The sequence below is a fragment of the Notolepis coatsorum genome (genome assembly GCF_963971535.1).
Source record: "Notolepis coatsorum genome assembly, chromosome: 4".
Lineage (NCBI taxonomy): Eukaryota > Metazoa > Chordata > Actinopteri > Aulopiformes > Paralepididae > Notolepis > Notolepis coatsorum.
The window spans coordinates 164638019-164662455 of NC_140168.1; the positions used below are offsets into that span (position 1 = coordinate 164638019).

At 41.9% G+C, this 24437-nt stretch overlaps 1 protein-coding gene across 1 annotated transcript; it reads right to left on the minus strand.

Moving 5' to 3' along the window:
• Positions 1–11121: 11121 nt before the first annotated feature.
• On the minus strand, positions 11122–23471 carry inhbab (inhibin subunit beta Ab; the record flags this gene model as incomplete). The annotated part of the gene is made up of 2 exons (XM_084312152.1): positions 11122–11951; positions 23018–23471. The coding sequence occupies 2 exons, from the start codon at positions 23469–23471 to the stop codon at positions 11122–11124; spliced, it is 1284 nt and encodes a 427-aa protein (XP_084168278.1).
• Positions 23472–24437: the final 966 nt, after the last annotated feature.

Below are 24437 nucleotides of genomic sequence, written 5' to 3' on the forward strand. Positions count from 1 at the left end.
TTGGATATGAAAGAAGGGGCTTAACACGGGACAGAGAGATATCCACTCGTCCAGAAAACACAGGGATCACCAGTGTTAATGGTCGCGGCCCACTAGTTAAACTAAAATGGCTTCAGACCAAGGTCTTCTGTCGTCTAGGAGACTGAACAAAGGACCCTAGCCTGGGGCCGGTTTTCATAAACATTGTCAAGTAGCCCCCATAGCACTAACAGACAAGTGGAGCCTGCCAGCAAACATAACTCACCAGAACCAGGAACCCACCGCGTCTCACAACAGCGGCGCGTCCTACAGCCCAGCTGTGCCTTTACCGCAACCAGCACACAGCAAGGACTGCAGTTGGAAAAGCATGTAGCGGCACGAACTCCCAATACGAAAACCGGTGGAGGATTTTTAGAATGATCATCATCTTCCAGACACTCCAGTACGAAGACAATATCGCCGTATTTTCTCGAAAATAGTGAGAGAGAAAATAAAGATATGAAGTCAACGTATCCTTGTTTCCCAAAGCTGCTCCTAATTCTTTCTTCCAGCATGGTGTCAAGTGTGGGGATCTACCGAGGCACTTCTTCCTTGTGGTGAAAGCGAGAAGGAGGCGAGTGGATGGCCCCACCCCTGCTTATATGGGTAAGCTGATAGGGGTGTGGTCAGACGAATATTGGGATTAAAGGTACATTTGTGGTCTTTATTCAGTGCGCGTGCACATATGCGAGATAGTGCAGACTAGTCTCTAAAAAGGTTGCCTAGAGGCGAGTATTGTGTAACACACTGCATAGGTTGTACAGAGGTAGTTTTGTTTCTTGTAGATTGTAAGCAGTCTTCTTGGGTTTTATGACCTACTTTTAAAGCTACTTATTCTACAATGTCCTGTGTGTATCCTCGGTTTTAAACATTGTTTTTAAAGTATCTGTCTGTTCCTGAAAACATTCATCTGTACTACAGATTCTACGGATCCTGTAGAACTGGCTGATAGGTAAACTGTTTTTAGTGGAGTAGGATGAAATGAATCACTTCTCAACAGAGAATTTCTGTAACAAGGTTTCCTGTATACATCTGTTTGGAATGTACCATTGTCTTTTTTTATAATAATATCTAAGAAATTCACTTTGTTTGGTCATACTCCATAGTAAACTTTAGATGTTCATTTTTAGCATTGAGGAAATTAAAGAATTGTATCAGTGTCATTTCATCCCTTGTCCACAGTATGCAAATATCATCTATATATCTTTTCCACATCTTAATGTATGGTAAAAACACATTTTCTGAAGAGTTGAATACATAATTCTGCTCAAAAAGACCCATATAAATATTGGCTATGGACGGGCTGGCTTTTCTTCCCATACTCACGCCTTTGGTTTGTAGATAGTTCTCATCTTGGAACATGAAGTAGTTATGCGTGAGTAGAGTCTCTGTCAGGTCTATAAGAACGTGTGTTTCTGGTGTTGAATCCGGTGGACGTTGATTCAGGAACAGTGTCAGAGCTTCTAGAGCCCCTGTATGGGGTACTGAAGTGTATAAGGATTCGATGTCCAAGCAGGCCATAGGTCACAGTGGTCGGATCCTGGACAGATTTCAAAGTCTTGAGTAGGTCTGTCGAATCCTGTGTGAAGGATGGGAGATATTTCACAATTGGTTGTAGGAAGAAGTCCACATAGGAAGAGATGTTTTCAGTGAGAGATCCAATTGCTGCCACTATTGGTCTACCTTTAGATTGAACAGGATCTTTATGAACTTTTGGCAGGCAATAGAACACTGGAGTCTTTGGATGATCTATCTTCAGAAAGGCATATTCTTTTTTGGTCAAGAGGCCATTGTCCAACCAATTCTTTAATTGATGATGAATCTAATTTTTTTAAATATTTGTTGGATTTCCAGAAAGTTTTCTGTAATTCTTAGCTCTGACGGTGCACTTCCTTCTCATAATCACCCCTATTTTGAACAACAATAGCACCTCCTTTGTCTGCATTTTTCACAATCAAATTAGTATCTTTAGAAAGTTTGTTTAATGCTTCCCTTTCTTCTTTTGATTTGTTGTACACCTTATATTCTTTTCTGTTCTTAAGAGTATTTCTGACATCTTGTTCTACCAATCTGCAATAAGTGTCAACGGATGCATTTCTATGTTTCGGTGGAATAAAAGTGGATTTTCCACGAAATTTACTAGAGTTCTCTGGTGTTTTATTTTCACTAATTGTTGAATCCATTGCAGTTGGTCCATCATCCTTATTACTCTTAAATAATTCTCTTAATCTTATAGATCGAAAGAATTTGTGAAAATTAATGATTGTGTTGAATTCATTACAGTCAGTCGTTGGCACAAAGGATAGGCCTTTTTTAAGGGCTGACTCACATGCAGTAGAGAGGGGTTTGTCACTCAGGTTCATGATGTTGATTATCTCGTGGAGCTCTGGGTGTTGTAGTACGTCCTCTGGCCTCCGGCTCTTCCTCTGCCCCCTGCGGCATTTCTTCCTCGTCCTTGTCGTGTCTGGCCTCCTCGGTTCTGGCCGACGCCTCGTTCTAAAAAAGCGGCCCTGTTTGATGTGGGTCCGCTGGTCTCAGACCATGTTAAAGTTTTACACCAAATCTATATAACAAATGGTATGAACCCCCAAAATTATGCTACATGTTTTGTACATCTGCTACATAATTGAGCATAGCAATGGCATATATATATATATATAATGTCCCAGTGGGGGCGACAGTGGCTCGGGAGGTAGAGCAGTCGTCTGGTAATCCTGAGGTTCCCGGTTAAATTACTGCTCCTCCCGGGCAGTGTGTCGAAGTGTCCTTGAGCAAGACACTTAACCCCTAATTGCTCCCGATGAGCAGGTTGGCACCTTGCATGGTTGCCTCCGCCGTGAATGTGTGAGTGAATGGGTAAAATGTGAGGAACTAATTGTAAAGTGCTTTGGATAAAATGTTTACCATTTACCAAGCCTCTATACACTCTGTATTTTAATAATTTGAATAGGCAGGATTCAAAACATGTTTACTACTGCATATTTATAGACATAATACATTGACATTGAGCTGCAGCTCAAATTGTGTCCCAGCTTTCTAATAGTGTATGGCACTTACTGCTGACCTTTGACATTGGAACCACCTTGAAAATGTTAGGGCTTAAGTGGTTAATGACACCTTTAATGAGTTTTTGTTTTTAATAACTTCAAAAAAAAGAGATGAGCATTTAGAGGCTGTTTAAAAAAAACAGGGAGTTGAAAGTTCAAATTCTGGTGACTCCCCTGTGTGGGACACAAGAACCAGCGATGTGAACCAGCGATGTGAAGCTGCAATGCTAAGCTGCAAATGTCTTTAATTTCCCATGGTGCAACATGTCTAACAAAACACCTTTGTTATTAGCTAGTGTCAGTGCAAACATTAGCTGTGATACAAAACCTCAGAACTAACGTTAGCTACCAAATGTTACACGCTAGGTGTTAATAAATAATAATAATTAATTTATTTTGTATAGCCCTTTTTAAGGACCCAAAGTAGCTGACAATAGGCGAAAACAAAGAAACAGAGGAGCATAGAACCACAGGGAAACAGGGAACAATATGAGTACACAAGAACATACAACCATGAGTAACAAACAACAAATACAGAAGCCAGTAGGCTAGACAATCAGGGAAGTAAGTAAGGGAAACCGAGGGGAGGGAGGGAGGGACAGGGGGGGCAGGAGAGGAGAGAAGGTAGGGAAGGGGAAAATGAGGTGGTAGGTGGAAGGAGGGTGTTTAAGTTCAAGTTCTTTAATAGTTGTCATACAGAAGTACAGAATACTTTCATACAAAATGCTTCTTACTGTTACGCTCCAGAGACTGTGCTAGACAAGATAGTATCAAATAACATAATAACATAATATAGCATGAATTTAGAAGAAGAAAATGAGGTCACAGTGTTCGGTATAGACATATGTACAATGTTCTGAGTTACCATATAATATACAATACACAATACTATGCAGTGTACTAATGTACAGTACTATCTAGTGCAAAGCAGAAATGGGATGAGGTACAATTTTAGGTACAATTTACAGTAAGGTGTACGAGTTGTAGTGCAATCCTTCATCCATAAATATAAAGTGTGGGGAGTGGGTGCTACAGTGTGTTTGTTTAAAGTGGGTGTGTGCTATAAGTGTGTGGAGTGGGTGCTACAGTGTGTTTGTTTAAAGTGAGTGTGTGCGTGTGGATGTGTGTGCTATGTGCGTTTGGTGGTTGTTGTTGTGTAGTGTTCATTCATTGTCTTTCTGTGCTCGCCTTGAGACTCCTGTATCGCTTGCCTGACCGCAGCAGTTCAAAGAGGCAGTTGTTCGGGTGACTGGAGTCTTTAATGATTCTCTTAGCCTTGCCCTTGCAACGCTTGTAGTAAATGTTCTGGAGGGTGGGGAGCCCCCCTCCAATTGTGCGTTCGGCTGAACGTGTCACTCTTTGTAGTCTGCTTTGGTCTTGTGCAGTGCTATTCCCAAACCAGGAGGTGATGTTGCCGGTCAAGATGCTCTCTATTGTACATGAGTAGAAGTTCTTAAGGATCTTCTGGCTGACTTGGAACTTCCTTAGGCGCCTGAGGAAGTAGAGGCGTTGTCGTGCCTTCTTCACAACACTGTTAATGTGTGTGGTCCATGTCAAGTCCTCGGATATGTAGGCTTCGAGGTACTTAAAGCTGTTGACTCTCTCAACCGGTGCCCCGTCGATGCTGAGGGGGCTGTAGTCCTTGACCCCCGACCTCCTGAAGTCCACAATCATCTCCTTTGTTTTGCTGACGTTCAGGGAGAGGCTGTTTTCCTGGCACCATCCCGCCAGGACCTTGACCTCTTCCAGGTAGGCCCTCTCGTCGTTGGCAGAGATCAGGCCCACCACCACTGTGTCGTCAGCAAATTTGACGATTGTATTGCTACTCCGCTGAGCCACACAGTCGTGTGTGTACAGGGAGTAGAGGAGGGGACTCAGAACACAGCCCTGGGGGGCCCCTATGTTGAGGGTGATGGATGAGGAGGTGCAGTTGCCTGCTCTCACCACCTGGGGTCTGCCAGTCAGGAAGTCCAAGACACCAAATTATGGGTAGGGAAGGTGTAATGCTTGGGAGAACAAGTGGGTTTTGAGTCGGGATTTGAAGGTGGAGAGTGAGGGAGAGTCTCTGATGGTCTGAGGGAGGGTGTTCCAGAGTCAGAGTGCTGCTTGTGAGAAAGCCTGATCACCAAATATTTTGTATTTGGATGACGGGACGATAATGGATCGGGTGGGGCCGTAAGGGAGAAAGGAGGTCAGTCAGGTAGGTAATAATGCAGGACTTTGGAGAAGTCTCTATTTGGCATGCAGTCACACACATGCGATGAGCGGCACACACACATAGGAACACACACACACACACACACATGCAATTGTTGGGTCGCCGGTGCGATTGAGTCTCTGTACTTGAGCCATCCCGTCGTCCTTCCCCCAAAGGGCAGCCGGGAGCAGATGGGGGCGTCGGCGAGGGACCGCGCCCCGGGGACCAATTCAAGTGCTCCTGCCCGTCTTCGTCAAGAACACGACAGCCGGTATTATGATTACCAAGCGGACCTAAGCTTAGGTAATGTTCAAGAAGCAAATATTGGATGAGTAAACAAAGTATTGTGAGTATTACCATGTAAATCAGGAGTTTTAGTCTTGTCTACACACTGCAAACCCAACAGTAAACAGGCAAAGGTGTTTACATGCCTCACTATTTTGGCTTATTGATTATCCCAGCCATCGTATACAATACATGTTTCTCATTATCAGGGTATGCGTTTATCCTGGCTTTTGTAAATGGGATACCCTGTGCCTGCACGAACTCAAAGACAGTATCCCGGTAAATATTGTAATATTAATGTGCATGTAAACTGACCAAATTGATAAGAAAAGAGGATTGCATCAGCTTTACATATTTATGTAACATAAATGACTATACGAAAGTGTGTGTACAACACATCATGTTTAATGAAGAAGAAACAAACGCAGCAAATAAATTATATAAAAACATATCAGTAAGCACAGTCAGATTTTTACAACGAAGCAATAACACCGTACTAATGCTCAATTTTGAAATTCTTTAAATTTCTTATTATTTCAGTGTATTTTAATATCTTACCCCTCAAATAATAAGCTTGGCCACATCTACTAAATGTCTCTGTTTCTGACTGAATGCTTCACCAGAAATGTCACTGGTTACCAGTATTGGTTGTCCCATTATGTTGGCGTCAGACAGCAAACCATGCACTGGTCAAGTAGTGAGCAGTCATACTTGATTAAGTTCATATTAATTCACAGGTCATGGACATATAAATATATATATATATAACATCCATTTATGGTCATGGACATATACATTTCAAATTGTATCTTTGCCCCCCGCTAAGGTTCTGGAAACTGTAGGGCTCCAAACATCTTTGGTGTTATTTTGAATGTATAGAATATTACGTGAAGCTTTATTATTTATGCCCGTGTTTTTCTGGATGAATGAACATTCGAAGTGTTAGCTGAAGCTGTGCTAAAAGACTGTCAAGAATGTTGGTATAGTGCAAATTTCAACATTCATTACATTTTATATACAATATAATGAAGTAAAGAAATAATAATAATAATAATAATAATAATAATAATAATAATAATAATAATAATAATAATAATAATAATAATAATAATAATAATAATAATAATAATAATAATAATAATAATAATAATAATAATAATAATAATAATAATAATAATAATAATAATAATAATAATAATAATAATAATAATAATAATAATAATAATAATAATAATAATAATAATAATAATAATAATAATTATTATTAGGGCTTAAGTGGTTAATGACACCTTTAATGAGTTTTTGTTTTTAATAACTTCAAAAAAAAGAGATGAGCATTTAGAGGCTGTTTAAAAAAAACAGGGAGTTGAAAGTTCAAATTCTGGTGACTCCCCTGTGTGGGACACAAGAACCAGCGATGTGAACCAGCGATGTGAAGCTGCAATGCTAAGCTGCAAATGTCTTTAATTTCCCATGGTGCAACATGTCTAACAAAACACCTTTGTTATTAGCTAGTGTCAGTGCAAACATTAGCTGTGATACAAAACCTCAGAACTAACGTTAGCTACCAAATGTTACACGCTAGGTGTTAATAAATAATAATAATTAATTTATTTTGTATAGCCCTTTTTAAGGACCCAAAGTAGCTGACAATAGGCGAAAACAAAGAAACAGAGGAGCATAGAACCACAGGGAAACAGGGAACAATATGAGTACACAAGAACATACAACCATGAGTAACAAACAACAAATACAGAAGCCAGTAGGCTAGACAATCAGGGAAGTAAGTAAGGGAAACCGAGGGGAGGGAGGGAGGGACAGGGGGGGCAGGAGAGGAGAGAAGGTAGGGAAGGGGAAAATGAGGTGGTAGGTGGAAGGAGGGTGTTTAAGTTCAAGTTCTTTAATAGTTGTCATACAGAAGTACAGAATACTTTCATACAAAATGCTTCTTACTGTTACGCTCCAGAGACTGTGCTAGACAAGATAGTATCAAATAACATAATAACATAATATAGCATGAATTTAGAAGAAGAAAATGAGGTCACAGTGTTCGGTATAGACATATGTACAATGTTCTGAGTTACCATATAATATACAATACACAATACTATGCAGTGTACTAATGTACAGTACTATCTAGTGCAAAGCAGAAATGGGATGAGGTACAATTTTAGGTACAATTTACAGTAAGGTGTACGAGTTGTAGTGCAATCCTTCATCCATAAATATAAAGTGTGGGGAGTGGGTGCTACAGTGTGTTTGTTTAAAGTGGGTGTGTGCTATAAGTGTGTGGAGTGGGTGCTACAGTGTGTTTGTTTAAAGTGAGTGTGTGCGTGTGGATGTGTGTGCTATGTGCGTTTGGTGGTTGTTGTTGTGTAGTGTTCATTCATTGTCTTTCTGTGCTCGCCTTGAGACTCCTGTATCGCTTGCCTGACCGCAGCAGTTCAAAGAGGCAGTTGTTCGGGTGACTGGAGTCTTTAATGATTCTCTTAGCCTTGCCCTTGCAACGCTTGTAGTAAATGTTCTGGAGGGTGGGGAGCCCCCCTCCAATTGTGCGTTCGGCTGAACGTGTCACTCTTTGTAGTCTGCTTTGGTCTTGTGCAGTGCTATTCCCAAACCAGGAGGTGATGTTGCCGGTCAAGATGCTCTCTATTGTACATGAGTAGAAGTTCTTAAGGATCTTCTGGCTGACTTGGAACTTCCTTAGGCGCCTGAGGAAGTAGAGGCGTTGTCGTGCCTTCTTCACAACACTGTTAATGTGTGTGGTCCATGTCAAGTCCTCGGATATGTAGGCTTCGAGGTACTTAAAGCTGTTGACTCTCTCAACCGGTGCCCCGTCGATGCTGAGGGGGCTGTAGTCCTTGACCCCCGACCTCCTGAAGTCCACAATCATCTCCTTTGTTTTGCTGACGTTCAGGGAGAGGCTGTTTTCCTGGCACCATCCCGCCAGGACCTTGACCTCTTCCAGGTAGGCCCTCTCGTCGTTGGCAGAGATCAGGCCCACCACCACTGTGTCGTCAGCAAATTTGACGATTGTATTGCTACTCCGCTGAGCCACACAGTCGTGTGTGTACAGGGAGTAGAGGAGGGGACTCAGAACACAGCCCTGGGGGGCCCCTATGTTGAGGGTGATGGATGAGGAGGTGCAGTTGCCTGCTCTCACCACCTGGGGTCTGCCAGTCAGGAAGTCCAAGACACCAAATTATGGGTAGGGAAGGTGTAATGCTTGGGAGAACAAGTGGGTTTTGAGTCGGGATTTGAAGGTGGAGAGTGAGGGAGAGTCTCTGATGGTCTGAGGGAGGGTGTTCCAGAGTCAGAGTGCTGCTTGTGAGAAAGCCTGATCACCAAATATTTTGTATTTGGATGACGGGACGATAATGGATCGGGTGGGGCCGTAAGGGAGAAAGGAGGTCAGTCAGGTAGGTAATAATGCAGGACTTTGGAGAAGTCTCTATTTGGCATGCAGTCACACACATGCGATGAGCGGCACACACACATAGGAACACACACACACACACACACATGCAATTGTTGGGTCGCCGGTGCGATTGAGTCTCTGTACTTGAGCCATCCCGTCGTCCTTCCCCCAAAGGGCAGCCGGGAGCAGATGGGGGCGTCGGCGAGGGACCGCGCCCCGGGGACCAATTCAAGTGCTCCTGCCCGTCTTCGTCAAGAACACGACAGCCGGTATTATGATTACCAAGCGGACCTAAGCTTAGGTAATGTTCAAGAAGCAAATATTGGATGAGTAAACAAAGTATTGTGAGTATTACCATGTAAATCAGGAGTTTTAGTCTTGTCTACACACTGCAAACCCAACAGTAAACAGGCAAAGGTGTTTACATGCCTCACTATTTTGGCTTATTGATTATCCCAGCCATCGTATACAATACATGTTTCTCATTATCAGGGTATGCGTTTATCCTGGCTTTTGTAAATGGGATACCCTGTGCCTGCACGAACTCAAAGACAGTATCCCGGTAAATATTGTAATATTAATGTGCATGTAAACTGACCAAATTGATAAGAAAAGAGGATTGCATCAGCTTTACATATTTATGTAAGATAAATGACTATACGAAAGTGTGTGTACAACACATCATGTTTAATGAAGAAGAAACAAACGCAGCAAATAAATTATATAAAAACATATCAGTAAGCACAGTCAGATTTTTACAACGAAGCAATAACACCGTACTAATGCTCAATTTTGAAATTCTTTAAATTTCTTATTATTTCAGTGTATTTTAATATCTTACCCCTCAAATAATAAGCTTGGCCACATCTACTAAATGTCTCTGTTTCTGACTGAATGCTTCACCAGAAATGTCACTGGTTACCAGTATTGGTTGTCCCATTATGTTGGCGTCAGACAGCAAACCATGCACTGGTCAAGTAGTGAGCAGTCATACTTGATTAAGTTCATATTAATTCACAGGTCATGGACATATAAATATATATATATATAACATCCATTTATGGTCATGGACATATACATTTCAAATTGTATCTTTGCCCCCCGCTAAGGTTCTGGAAACTGTAGGGCTCCAAACATCTTTGGTGTTATTTTGAATGTATAGAATATTACGTGAAGCTTTATTATTTATGCCCGTGTTTTTCTGGATGAATGAACATTCGAAGTGTTAGCTGAAGCTGTGCTAAAAGACTGTCAAGAATGTTGGTATAGTGCAAATTTCAACATTCATTACATTTTATATACAATATAATGAAGTAAAGAAATAATAATAATAATAATAATAATAATAATAATAATAATAATAATAATAATAATAATAATAATAATAATAATAATAATAATAATAATAATAATAATAATAATAATAATAATAATAATAATAATAATAATAATAATAATAATAATAATAATAATAATAATAATAATAATAATAATAATAATAATAATAATAATAATAATAATAATAATAATAATAATAATAATAATAATAATAATAATAATAGTTATTAATATTATTACTATATAAGTGTTTGGCTCCAGTAGCTGGTCAAACAGATTTCTTTCAAGTATCTCTCAACAACATGGATTTTATACACACACATTTTAACCTTCAAAAAACACAACATACTGTATAAAAAAAAAAGTATTCCTTGTACACAATTTATAAACAACACGTACATATCAAGATAATTCAAAATAAAGGTTTACATTGTTACACATCCTAACACTTCAACAGTTGCATAGTATTCTCTGGTAACTTGTCACTTCAGATGTTTTCATCGCTGTGTGGACAAGCACGAGTCCCTCCACACAAGAAATACAATGCATAGTCCCTCTCTCTTCTGTTCAACAAAAATATATTATTATATATGGTAACTCTTTTATTCTTTTTATCTGAAAGTGCCACAGACTTTGTCGACTTCATGGTGCCTGCGACGCTTCGACGACAGGCCAAGTCAACAAGTATAAGACAAAAATGTTTATTTAATAATAATTTTTAAGTGGATATAGGCAATACCGATTGTCCATTGTCCAGCTGTGCCCAAGTCAATAGGGTTGTAATTGTTGTTTTTAACCTTAAAAAAAAAAAGAGTCTCTTATGAACACCCGCACTCTTCCACAATCATATTGGGAATGTCCTTTTTGATGATCTTCTGCTCCTCGTTGTAGTAGAGCATGGACATGGCGCGTAGCCGCGTGGGCACGCAGCACGACTTGATGTTCTGGAAGGGGCTGTAGCCCCGCATGCGGTAGTGGTTGATGACGGTGGAGTGGAAGGACAGCGAGGAGCCTGTGATGCTCGCCACGTGACTTGGGCAGTCGCCCTCGCAGTAGTTGCCGTGGTAACCCGGCGGGGCGATAATCCAGTCGTTCCAGCCGATGTCCTTGAAGTTGACGTAGAACTGCCGCTTGCAGCAGATGCGTATCTTGCCGTCGCACTCCAGGCCGCGCTTGCTGCGGTGGTGGCCGTGCTCCTCCGCCGCCGACCGGAGGACCACCATGAGGAAGGGCCGGTGCGACTGCTCCCGCTCCCTGACCCGCTCCCCGTCGCACGGCACCAGGGTGGGCGTGGCGCCGGCCTCGGCGCAGAGCGGGCAGGAGAAGCGCAGGCTGAGGATGCTGTCGCCGCTGTCCAACAGGGCCTGGACGCTGCGGCCCACAGGGAGGGTGTGCCAGCCGCTACGCCGCGTGTCCACCATCTTCTCCGACACAGTCTCTTCTTCCTCCAGAGCAGCCGCATCGTCGGGGTTGGACGCGGGACCCCCCCCCACCCTGTGCGGCCGCTGGAGGAGCTGGATGGTGACTTTGCCCTTGGCGCGGTTTCCCTTCGCCAGCTTCAGGAAGATCCACACGTTGGCCTGCTCCACCACAGAGAGGCTTCCTCCCTCCTTGGATATGTCGAAGCTCACGGTGGTCGGAGAGTCCCCTGGAAGTAGAGCGACGACAAGAACGGTTAAGCAAAATAATCTTCAACGCATGTGGCAGTGTATAAGGAGTTAATAAAAATTAGCACTGTCAAGAATCACTACAACATGACACACAAATACACATCACACGGACACACTTGTCGCTAAATGGTACTTTTAAAACTCTGAGGACTTCTTAATATCTGTTTTGTGAGAACATGCATTGAACAAAGATTTGTTGAGCCAAATCCAGTCAGCGAGTGTACAGTATATTTGAGTGTACTGTAATTATCTAGAATCAACTACATTAGAAGCACAACTTTGAAGACCTAAGATCTGCAATCCACTACTGAGATTTGTCAAATATCTAGGTCCAGCTCTTTATTTTTGGAGAAAAGCTTTTCACCCAGTAACCTTGCATTTATGTATTTACCAAAAGAGAGTTAAAACGGTGCATTTGTGCACGAGGAACAGTTCAGTGTTCAAGCTCAATGCTTTATTTATTCAAGGCCTGTCCTTTCTGATTAGCTGGGCTTGGCTTGTGTCTCCCAGGGTCAAAATGGGTTGTATTTACTTTGGAATAAAACCACATAATGACAAGGCTGTTGTAGGAACCCTCTTCATGTTACTACAGTTCAGGACTCTTTTCTTTCTAACACTCTATTTATTTTTATTTTAATAAAAAGTGTGGTAGTGGTGGAAGAAGTACACAGTGCCTTTACTTAAGTAAAAGTAGAAATACCCAGAGAAATGAGTACTCTGGTAAAAGTGAAATTCCTATATTAAAATTCTACTTAAGTAAAAGTAGATAACTATTTGCTATTGTGTGTGTGAATGTAATGTAAAAGTATGCAAAGTATGACATTTGTGTATCCCAGTGCTTGGGAGCGTTTCAAATCCTCGATGTTAAAGTGGTATGTGGTCCAATTATGCTGCTCTGATTAAAGGTAATGTTAAAGTGGTATGTGGTCCAGTTATGCTGCTCTGATTAAAGGTGATGTTAAAGTGGTATGCAGTCCAGTTATGCTGCTCTGATTAAAGGTGATGTTAAAGTGGTATGTGGTCCAGTTAGGCTGCTCTGATTATGTCCTCTTGGAGTTCATGTGAAAGTATAATCTTCATAAATATTTGCCACATTTTCTATGCAAAATCTTTTTCTTCAAAGTAACTAGTAACTGATGGGTTCAGATAAATGTAGTGGAGTAAAATGTACAATATTTCCTTTGAAATATAGTGGAGTAAAAGTATAAAGTTCCCTAAAATGAAAATACTCACATAAAGTACAAGTAGCTCAAAATTGTACTTAAAGGAACACGCCAACATTTTGGGAAATTAGATAGATACCAGTTTCCTTCCTGCGTTCAGTAGAAAGCTATCTGGCTGCATGTTAGCCTAACTTATCACAATGAATGGAAGTGGACAACACCGCTTCCATTCATTGTGCTAAGCTAGGCTAACGTGCAGCCAGATAGCTTTCTACTGAACGCACAGAGAGGAAACTGGTATCTATCTTCTTGTCTCTCTCTGGGGAAGATGATAAGCTAATTTCCCAAAATGTTGGCGTGTTCTTTTAAATACAGTACTTGAGTAAAGATACTTAGTTACTTTCCACCACTGGATGTTGTCACTGCCTACATGTCACATAAGCTGAGGTAGCTGAGTAGTTTATGTGAAGAGATCCTCTGCTGTCACCACCCTGATGTGCTTCAGCCAAAAAGCCACTTTCTGCTACCAGTCACATAATCACCTCCTTATCCCACCTAGTTTATGCTAAATTAATCTGTGGTTATTCAGAAAGGCAGTGACTTCCGTGCTTCTATTTGTAGGGTCTGTTTCATCTTCACTCGCTCACTTCTGACTGAAATAATGTCCTATGTCTATAAAGGACGGGCTGACATTTGATGAAAGAAAGGCACAATACTCTTTTGCATTTTCGAGTTGGTTTTTGGACAATGCGAGAGCAGGGGTGAAACGGGTCAACGTCACAGTCTCTTATATTGCCTATTACACGAGCAGTGATGCCACAGATTACTTGTAAAAGTAATCTGATTACTGATTACTGATTACTCCTTTAAAAAGTAATCTAAGTTACTTTACTGATTACTTGATTATCAGAGTAACTTAGTTACTTTGAAAGTAACTAGGTTACAAAGTCGTCGTCGTTCCCCCAACAGTTTTTTTTTAAACGCTTTATTGAAAGTGCATAAATTGTTTTTAACTTGTTTCTCTGCACATAACGTAAATTGTTAAACTAGTGCTTCAGCTTCTGTACCATCAAGTATGGTAAAGCAACAGTCTATGATGCTCACAGCATTAGAGCAGCCAGCCAGTGGTTTTACAAAACCAGTGTATCACATCTAACAAATGCAGGCTGAACTATTCAATTATATCAACTGTAACTATTAAATTGTTTTTATAAATGTCTCTCTATAAACATACAATCAGTCTCTCTTTAACATGTAAATTAACTGTAAATCTGGCAAATAAGAGCTTTTGCTCTGCCACCATCAACCCTCCTGTACATAGTCGAAGCGTCGGCTAGTGTTGTGATTCCAGATGCTTTCAATGCAATTGGATGTGCTGTTTTTAGCGGTAGACAGTATTTTGTTTCCTCCGCCGTGAAGTAGTGACTGAGGCTACGTTTAGACGAGCGTTTTGGGGTGGAATTCTGAACAGAAACCGCAAAAGTCATCTTGCGGTTTCACTTTTAATTTTGCCAAGCGTTTTGGGGTGGAATTCTCCGACGACGGAGCCCTGCTGTCACACGATTGGCGCATATGTCACATGACGTGCTGTGAAGACCCGCCCTACTCTGCCTCTGATTCGCAGACTGTGGATGGGGAATGTGATTGGACAAAAGCAGAGTCACTCACAGACAGAGGGACCAGTCACGCCGCGGGACACATTCTTGTATTTAACCCTTTCACTGCCACACCACGTCACTCCCAAATAAGAAAAACAGCTCAAAATGTATTTTTGACTGTCGAAAACGAAATAAAATACTGCATTCCGCCTGCATTATGAATTTATGATGAGATAGTAACGAAATAGTAATGCACAGCCACTTGGACAAGTAACTGCAATCAGATTACTGGCTTTTAAAGATTAACGCGTTAGATTACTATTTTCGGGGAAAAGTAATCAGATTACAATAACGCGTTACTTAGTAACGCGTTACTGGCATCACTGTACACAAGTACTAGTTATGTACAGAGAGTGTGGCAATAACACTGCCACAGTTGGGACAATTATGTTCCTCCTTATGGAGGAGAGGCTGAAGAGAGGAGGGTCAAAGGTCAAACTCAAAACATTCTAAGCATATGATGTTACACTGATGCTCACGACAAGCAGTTGCCTAATACTCTTTTGTTTTACTTCATAATTATGAGTGCATCCACTGTGGCCATTTTAAAAGTGGGCTGTTAAGGCGAGACACTGCAGGTGAATAGGCAAATATACTTTTTTTGTTGATTTTGAGATTTTGTTATATTTTGCTTCCTAAACATGTCTTCTATGAAACTAGTGACAATAAAACGTCAATAACACACATTTAGTTGTTTATTTTACTTAATTTTGCCTTATTGCATCCATAAATGTCCACATATGTAATGGGGAAGTGCCTCATTTGCATATATAAACATACATTTCAGAAAACTTGCAATATATTTTTTCTTAGTTTATATGTACATAACAAACTGGGAAAGTTTCATAGTGATATCTATTCAAATATTTTTTGCCTATTAGGGGGTAAAACACTGTACTGCACTGTTTGTAGCCTGTGTGTGGTTCTGTTCAGTTCAATAACATCATTATTATTATTATTATTATTATTATTATTCAGTTATCAGGCATGTGTTTAGGTTGTCTATTACTAATGGTTTGATTAGGTTTTGTGTTTGTAAATATCTGTTTAAAAAAAAAAGTATGGCATTTTACAATACATAACTTTGAAGGCGTTTTCCCAAAAATGAGTTTTAAGAGTTTTTCCTCATACTCTGAGCCAGAAATATCCACTGCAGTAGCACTAACATACACCAAACCTTCCAGTTCTATTCATATCTATGTTCTGAAGGTATTTACAGAAGGGTTTGTTGATATCGCATTCATACCCTGATTTATATCACATTTCATTCCTAAAAACATGGCGAAATATGGAATTTGTACCATAAAAATTTACTGAATGGAGTATTTTCTGATTTATGGACTGATAAAAAGAGATATCCAAAATCCCCTCTGTAATAACCTTTGGCTCTAATATGTCAACAAAATTAAACTATAATTTTTAAAATGGCTTTATCCAATGTTCAGATTTCTGTCCTGGAATTATATGCAAATTAGTGCATATTTAAGTAGATAATGCCTCATTTGCATATTTAAACATACAATTTCAGAAAACTTGTAATACAAAACAGTCTTGTCTTAATATAAGTAATCAACTGGGGAAGTTTCATTGTGATATCTATTAGTTAATTATTTTACCCTATTCATCTGTAGTGTCTCCCCTTAAGAGGGAGTCCTGAACTCTAACCAATCACATACTCCATAGGTCTGATGTCTCTGTTCATCCCATACCATAACCAATCACATACTTGATAGGTCTGATGTCATCATCCCCTAACCAATCACGTACTCCATAGATATGATGTCTCTGTTCATCCCCTAACCAATCACGTACTCCATAGATCTGATGTCTCTGTTCATGCCCTAACCAATCACGTACTCCATAGGTCTGATGTCATCATCCCCTAACCAATCACATACTTGATAGGTCTGATGTCATCATCCCCTAACCAATCACGTACTCCATAGGTCTGATGTCTCTGACAAGCAACAATGGTGACAGTGCCACATCATTAGCAAGCTAGCTAACCACTATGGTCACATTGAGCCTTTTTTTCATTTTTAGTTTTTGTACCTCATTGTCTGCATTTTTACTTCATTGTACTTTCATTGTACTTAGGTTGTACTTTCGTTTTTATATTGTATATTATATATTTGTATAATGTTGGGACTTTATTCCTCTTTTACTTACTTTATTTTACTGTATGAAGCACATTATCAAGGGCTCATACAGAACCAGGCATTTCACTGTAATGTACATGTACTTTATACGTGACAAATAAAAGCAAACTTGAAACTTGAACTTGAACGGTCGCTGATTGGCTAAGGAACACCCATCTCAGGGAATTATTCAAACTACACAGGTAAAGCCACTTTGACTGTCACATGAACCAACCAACGGGAACAGCTGGATTCACGGCCCTGTGACCTTGACACAGCCCCGTCAATAGATAAACAATCATCCGGCGATCAACCAAACAACAGCCCCCCTCTCTCGGAGACTCCCTCCTCTCCAATGGACCCTCCAGTGCTCCGGCGGAGTGGCGCTTGGTGTCGGGTGACGGTTCAAAAGGCATCTGAGGATCAGTGATACTCAGCTAAAAAAGTGTATCAACATGTGAACAATGCCTCTTGCACCCCTTTTAAAGCCACCATCCTGGTTTTTGTTAAGCAGAGGGATTGAGTGAGGGTGGTGTAACTATGCAAAGCCATAGTTGGGAGGATATATTATGTTTGTAGACAGTGACCCCCCACCCCCGTCCTGGTTCATGTATTTTGGTTGTTTCCCCCCGAAATGCCTAGATGCCCGTCTCCTCACCGAAAATAGCGACAGATTAAAGTCAGCATTGACTGTCTGTGTTTTCGATTCATGCCACTCTACAATGCCACTCTCCGCCCCTCGCCCCACTTTCACGTCGCTTTCACTTCTTATCACATGAATGAACGGACAAGGAACTGTCATCGTCCACATAATAGCATGAATGCGCCGCCACCGACCGGCATATATATTCCGCAAGATATGAGCAGCCAATCTAAAAAAAGAAGGTCTCAGAGGTCATCGACGAGGGCACCGCACCACCACCACATCAGGAATGTCATTAACTGTGCGGTGTTGTTGGTTCCTGAAGGCCCCTCCTCTCTCTCTCTCTCTTCCACTGACCCTCGACCTCTCTCTTTTTCTCTTTGTCATGTCTCTCTCCCTCCCACTCTCTCCTATCTGCTCTGCCTTTTTTTTTGGTAAAAGACACCCAGCCACCCCCCCCCCCCCCCCCCCCCCACCACCCCCCAACCCGAATTCACCTCTCATAGCATCCACAGCCCAAAGTAATTATCGGGGCCCATATTTGGATGAATGAAGTGATTATGCACGGCCAAGAGCCCAGTGGGTATGCCGCACCCCCCCGTCGTTACTGCCCCCCTAATTTCTGCGACCCTTTGAGTCTTTTAATTGAGGATTCTCATTCAAAGGGGGGACTATTTATAGCATGAAGCCATTATGCACATTTATGTAAGCAAACAAGTTGGGGAAGAATGTGTTTGTCACGCTCTGGCTCCGCTGCACTCCCGTACACAATGGTCTCCGAAGCCCCTGCAATCAGGGACCAGCCTTCTGAGCACCAACCCTGATGGCGTGCGGTTTGCAGTGGAGCACTATTTTACACGTGGAGCTATATTGAACAATTTTTAATAACACTTTACCTAAAAGAACACGGCAACATTTTGGGGAAATTAGCTTACCGTCTTCTCCAGAGAGAGACAAGAATATAGATACCAGTTTCCTCTCTGTGCGTTCAGTAGAAAGCTATCTGGCTGCACGTTAGCCTAGCTTAGCACATCTGTGGTTCAATTGATTACACTTTTTGGGGCGGATTCATCTGTATAAAGCCAGACGATAGAAACATAAGGTCTAGGGTGAAGAAGATGTTAGCCTAGCTTAGCACAATGAATGGAAGCGGACCTGGCCGGTTAGCCTAGGCATTGTCCAACTAACACCTCTCCCAAAGGCTAACCGACCATGTCCGCTTCCATTCATTGTGCTAAGCTAGGCTAACATCTTCTTCACCCTAGACCTTATGTTTCTATCGTCTGGCTTTATACAGATGAATCCGCCCCAAAAAGTGTAATCAATTGAACCACAGATGTGCAAGTAGTGGTTCTTCTGTGCTTTCAAGTTGGCTGCGGCTCTCTCTCCACTGCCATTCAATCAAATGGGGCAACCGTGCAAAAAACAAATCCGTGGTCCAATTGACCAGTTTGTTAAAGGAACACGCCAACTTTTTGGGAAATTAGCTTATTTGCCATCTACCCTGGAGTTAGACAAGCAAATACATACCCCTTTCTTCTCTGTGCATGCATTAGGCTTAGGGAACAGCGGCACCATTAGCCTAGCTTAGCATTATTTATATATATTATATCAAATATATATTATTTCTCCACGTGGTAAATACACGTCACAACATGTTTACAGGAACGTTTTGGAGTTGTATTTGGAGTGTATTTCGTTCGCTACACTGGCACACCTACTTCCAGTGAATGACGCTACCTAACGGTGTGGCTGTTCCCTAAGCCTGTAGGCTTTTGTTGTTATTTACAGCCTCAAACCGTGCATAGAAGGTGTTCGTGGGCGGCTAAGTGGCGCAGTGGGCAAGGCGCTCGCTACTAACGCAGGAGATGCTGGTTAACGATTCAGAAACAATCATTGCTCATCTCCGTGTGTTTATGTCGTTGCAGATGCTCAACAAGGTGGGTTTGATACGCAGTCATATGGCGGCGAAAGTGTCTTTATTATTTTGATTAGTTAACATTATCATTAGCAGGTAAGTTATGAAGTCATTGTTTATCATAAAACCAACAGCATGACTGGCTCGTCTATTCTGTGCTAGATCAAGACACTATTTCAATAATGGATGACAGTGAAAGCATACACGCCACCGAGAACAGTTAGTACTCTGTAGATATAACGTCAGCTAGCGAGGTTGCACACCTATATCTTCTACTTTCATGAATTGTTTTCTACTCCTACTCTGCTTTAAAAAGATAATTCCGCACCGTCATCCATTATTGAAATAGCAGTCCTGATCACTCCTGTCCAGTATAATCCTGTTGAATACTTTTCCTGGGATGGAGAGTAATGTGATCCCTCTGTAGTTTGCACACATGTTCAGCTTCTCTAGATCCAGCAGTCCTGATCACTCCCTTATACATTCAGCGTATCTAGTTCCAGCAGTCCTGATCACTCACTTACACACTCAGCTTCTCTAGATCCAGCTTCTCTAGATCCAGCACTCCTAATCCCTCATTTATACATTCAGCTTCTCTAGATTCAGCTTCTCTAGATCCAGTAGTCCTGAGCACTCACTTACACATTGAGCTTAAACGTTCTTACACAGAGTTAAACAGAGATAGACGGAACTGTTCAGGAAGTTGACCTGCGTAATTTTTTTATTTATTTTTTAAAGCTTACAATACCCGTCTAGTGTATAGGATTTTGGTTAAAGGTCCCATGCATTATAAATGGCCTTTTCCAGTGTTTAGCATTGTTTCCTAGCAATGGGGGATTATATCAATGTGGTCTGTGTCTCTAATTATCATATTGACTCATCAGTCTAGTCTCGAGTTCACGAGATCTTCCCTCACTCAACTAAGCCATTCTGATTTGACTGTTTTGCTGATGTGAATATGGCACTGATTTGCATAACTAACACCCCCTCTATGGTTGACAGCATGCAGAGCGAGTAGAAATACCTTCACTTCCTCAAACAGAGAGGCAGAGAATGAGCGAGAGAGAGAGATAGAGAGGGAGAGAGAGAGGGAGAGAAAGAGATAGAGAGGGATAGAGAGACAGGAGCTTCTGTCGGGGAAACAAACCGCGTGCGGGGAAGCAGTGGCACACACACATTTACACACAGGACCTGGACCGCGCACGGGGTGTTGCAACGAGGCTGACTAAGCATGTCTTGCCAGATCATTTGAGGCTAGAGCAATGAAGGTGAGTGCATGTTGAAGTGCCGGTGGTCTTAGTCCTTAATCACTTGAGAATATGGCACATTGTCACTTTAAAGGAACACGCCAACATTTGGGGAAATTATCTTACCGTCTTCTCCAGAGAGAGACAAGAAGATAGTTACCAGTTTCCTCTCTGTGAGTTCAGTAGAAAGGTATCTGGCTGCATGTTAGCCTAGCTTAGCACAATTAATGGAAGCGGACATGGCCGGTTAGCCTAGGCATTGTCCAAATAACACCTCTCCCGAAGGCTAACCGGTCATGTCCACTTCCATTCATTGTGCTAAGCTAGGCTAACATGCAGCATAACATTTCCCAAAATGTTGGCGTGTTCCTTTAAGTCTACAGCGCAAAACGAGAGTCGACTTGTTGAATAACTTTGGGTGTGCAAAAGTATCTCAGCGAGAGTTTCTCTAATCAGTCTGTCCTCCGTCAATCACTGCCTCTCGTTTGCGGCGGAAGACGATATAGCTTTGAACCTCAAGTTCAAGTTTCAAGTTACAATATACCTTGCTTCCTTTTTATCTTATTTGTTTTGTTTTTTTCCTGTTGTTATTACTATACACATATTCATTTTTTTCTAATTTGTATCTACCCTTTCTTTTATATAGCTTCTCTCTCCTTCTCTCTCTCCTTGTACAGTCCTTGAGTCCGAGAAAGGCGCTTTTCTCTTCAAATCCAATTTATTATTATTATTATTATTATTATTATTATTATTATTATTATTATTATTATTATTATTATTATTATCATTATCATTATCATTATTATTATTATTATTATTATGATTATGATTATTATTATTATTATTATTATTATTATTATTATTATTATTATTATTATTATTATTATTATTATTATTATTATTATTATTATTATTATTATTATTATTATTATTATTATTATTATTATTATTATTATTATTATTATTATTATTATTATTATTATTATTATTATTATTATTATTATTATTATACACAAACTAAAGTACGACCCGATGACATCCTGAACGGCAAATGATCACGCTCAACTGATCTCCGGCACAGACCCCCCCCCCCCCTTCTTCACTGACTGTGCCAAAACACCGGGTTTGTTACACACACAATCACTGTCCGATCCTCCGGGTTTGTTACACACACACAATCACTGTCCGATCCCCCGAGCAGCGGGAGGTCACTGAATGCAGAGGAGTCACAGAAGCGCACAGCCGATTGTTTCACTGGAGCGGCGCAGCCTTTCTCTCCCTTTCAGGAGGCAACAGGTCCCTGCTTCATCCCTCCCAGTGCAAAGTAATTATGGATTCCCCCATTGAGGCTTTTCCTAGAAAGATGCCCCACCCTGTTTAGAAGGATTAGCCACAGCTGCCGCGGAGAATGCACATTATTCACTTTAATGCCTCGACAAATTGCCATTGTTTATGTACAACCGGTTTGCGCTCAAGGCAACGCGAGATACAAATATCTTTCACTCACACACACGGAGTAAAAACAGCTCACGCTCAAACTGAAACACCTTACGATACACTTATAGTTATATAGTCAAGTGATAAGACGAGACACTGTATTACTACAAATCTGTGCACTTTATATTTAGTATTTATACAGATACAGTTGGCATTGTGGGACACTGGGATTGTGTTCAGAATGCTACGATACTTAAAGACACTACTATTACAATACTGTGCCACACTGTGAAAGCTTGTTCATCACATGTCTTCAATCATGTCCATTAAATCCAAAACAAATTCATTATAACTATGTACGTGTTGCAACTGTTTTAGCATAGTTTTTTCACAATAACTTTAGAACACAATCGCGAGTGTCGGATCACAAGATGTCTGCACCATTGTGGAAGAACAAGTCTATGTTCGCGAGGCAATCACGACTACACTGATTACTTAGTAAATGCCCTAATAATCGGGTAGAGAAATGGTTTGGTAGACCGCCTTGGCCCTTCGTCTCCCTGTGAGGAGCCTGCTGAGCCCTTATACTGTCTTCATGCCACACGCTCAAATCACCACAGTCAATAGTCACAGTCAGTAATTGCTACAAGTGTGGGGAACTCATGCCAGATTGGATGCTAAGGTGCGTGGGTAGAGAGGGTGTTTATAATGCTGAATTATAATCGTGACGTGGAGAGGCTGCCTTTTCAATTCTTAAAACGGAAGCAGGAGGTTTTGCCTTCACATTATGGTCAAGTGCACACAGTCTAAGTCAAACACACACGAAACACAGCCACTGACCTGGCTCTGCGAAGGTGATGATCTCGGAGGGGGGCTCGGGTGGCATGGCCTCCCCCGCCGACTGGCCCTCCTCCTGGATCTCCACCGTCCCGTCCTCGCCCACCCGACCCACGTGGAGCTTCGTGATGGCGTTGAGGAGGGCGGCGCGGGGCACCGGGTGCGTGACGTTGGGCCGGGCGCTCAGGTGCAGCATGTTCAAGATGTGCCGCTTCACCGCCTCCACCATGTCCGTCTGGCCCGCCGCGGTCGGCTCCGGCCCAGCCGAACCGGCTGAGGAGTTCCTTTTCATTTGAGCGAGCGCACAAGCCGGGCAGAGGGCGTCCTGCCTCTCTTCCTCCTGTCCCAGGGCAGCGACGTCAGCCCCCACAGCTGTCGCTCCGGTAGGAGATGCGCATCCTGGTCTGAACCCGGCCACCAGTGCCAGAATCCCAGCTAAAATGGCAAGCGAGGGCATCCTGTGTCACTGAGTGGCAACGCACACACACACACACACACACACACACACACACACACACACACACACACACACACACACACACACACACACACACACACACACACACACACACACACACACACGCGCACACACACACACACACACACACACACAATCTCTCTCTCTCTCTCTCTCTCTCTCTCTCTCTCTCTCTCCCTCTCTCTCTCTCTGGTTTCACACGGACAAGTGCTTAGAGAGGAGTGAGTGTGGGACGACAGGAGCAGCGAGAGGTGATGAAAAAGAAGACGTTCTCGGCTCCTTACCTCATCAAAGGGCAAGGTGTTGAGATGTGGCCACAGGCAAAGCACACGCACGGAGGCCTCAATACCGGATGGACAACACCGGGGCGCAGATAAAACACCACCACCAATTCAAAAGATTCCTTTCTTTCAGAACAAAGTACAATCCTTTCTCCAGATAAAAGAAAGTTTGACCAAAGTTGTCACTCTGTCCTCACAGCTCCGTCTCCGAGCTGAGCCTTGTAAAAAGAAAACGCTGGTCCTTCTGCTGACTTTCGGGGCAGGTGACTTTAGGGGCAGGTGTTCTCTCGTCTCATTCAAGCCCTTGTCAAACTACAGTCCCCCCTCTCTCGCTTGTCCAAGAGGCGATGGCGGTCACAAAGTTGAAATGACTTCTCTGAGAGAGAGAGAGAGAGAGAGAGAGAGAGAGAGAGAGAGAGAGAGAGAGAGAGAGAGAGAGAGAGAGAGAGAGAGAGAGAGAGAGAGAGAGAGAGAGAAAGGGAGAGATTAAAAAAAAAGAAAAAAAAATTGAATCCTGCTCTTCTAGCTCCCTCCTGTCTGGTCTTCATGGGGAACCGTGTGAGAGAGGAGCTGCAGTGGTGTCCTGCTGCTGTACAAAGTCCTGGAGATGCCTCTGAGAGCAGTGTGTGCCGAGCTCAATGGCTTTGTAGAAGTGGGCAGGGTC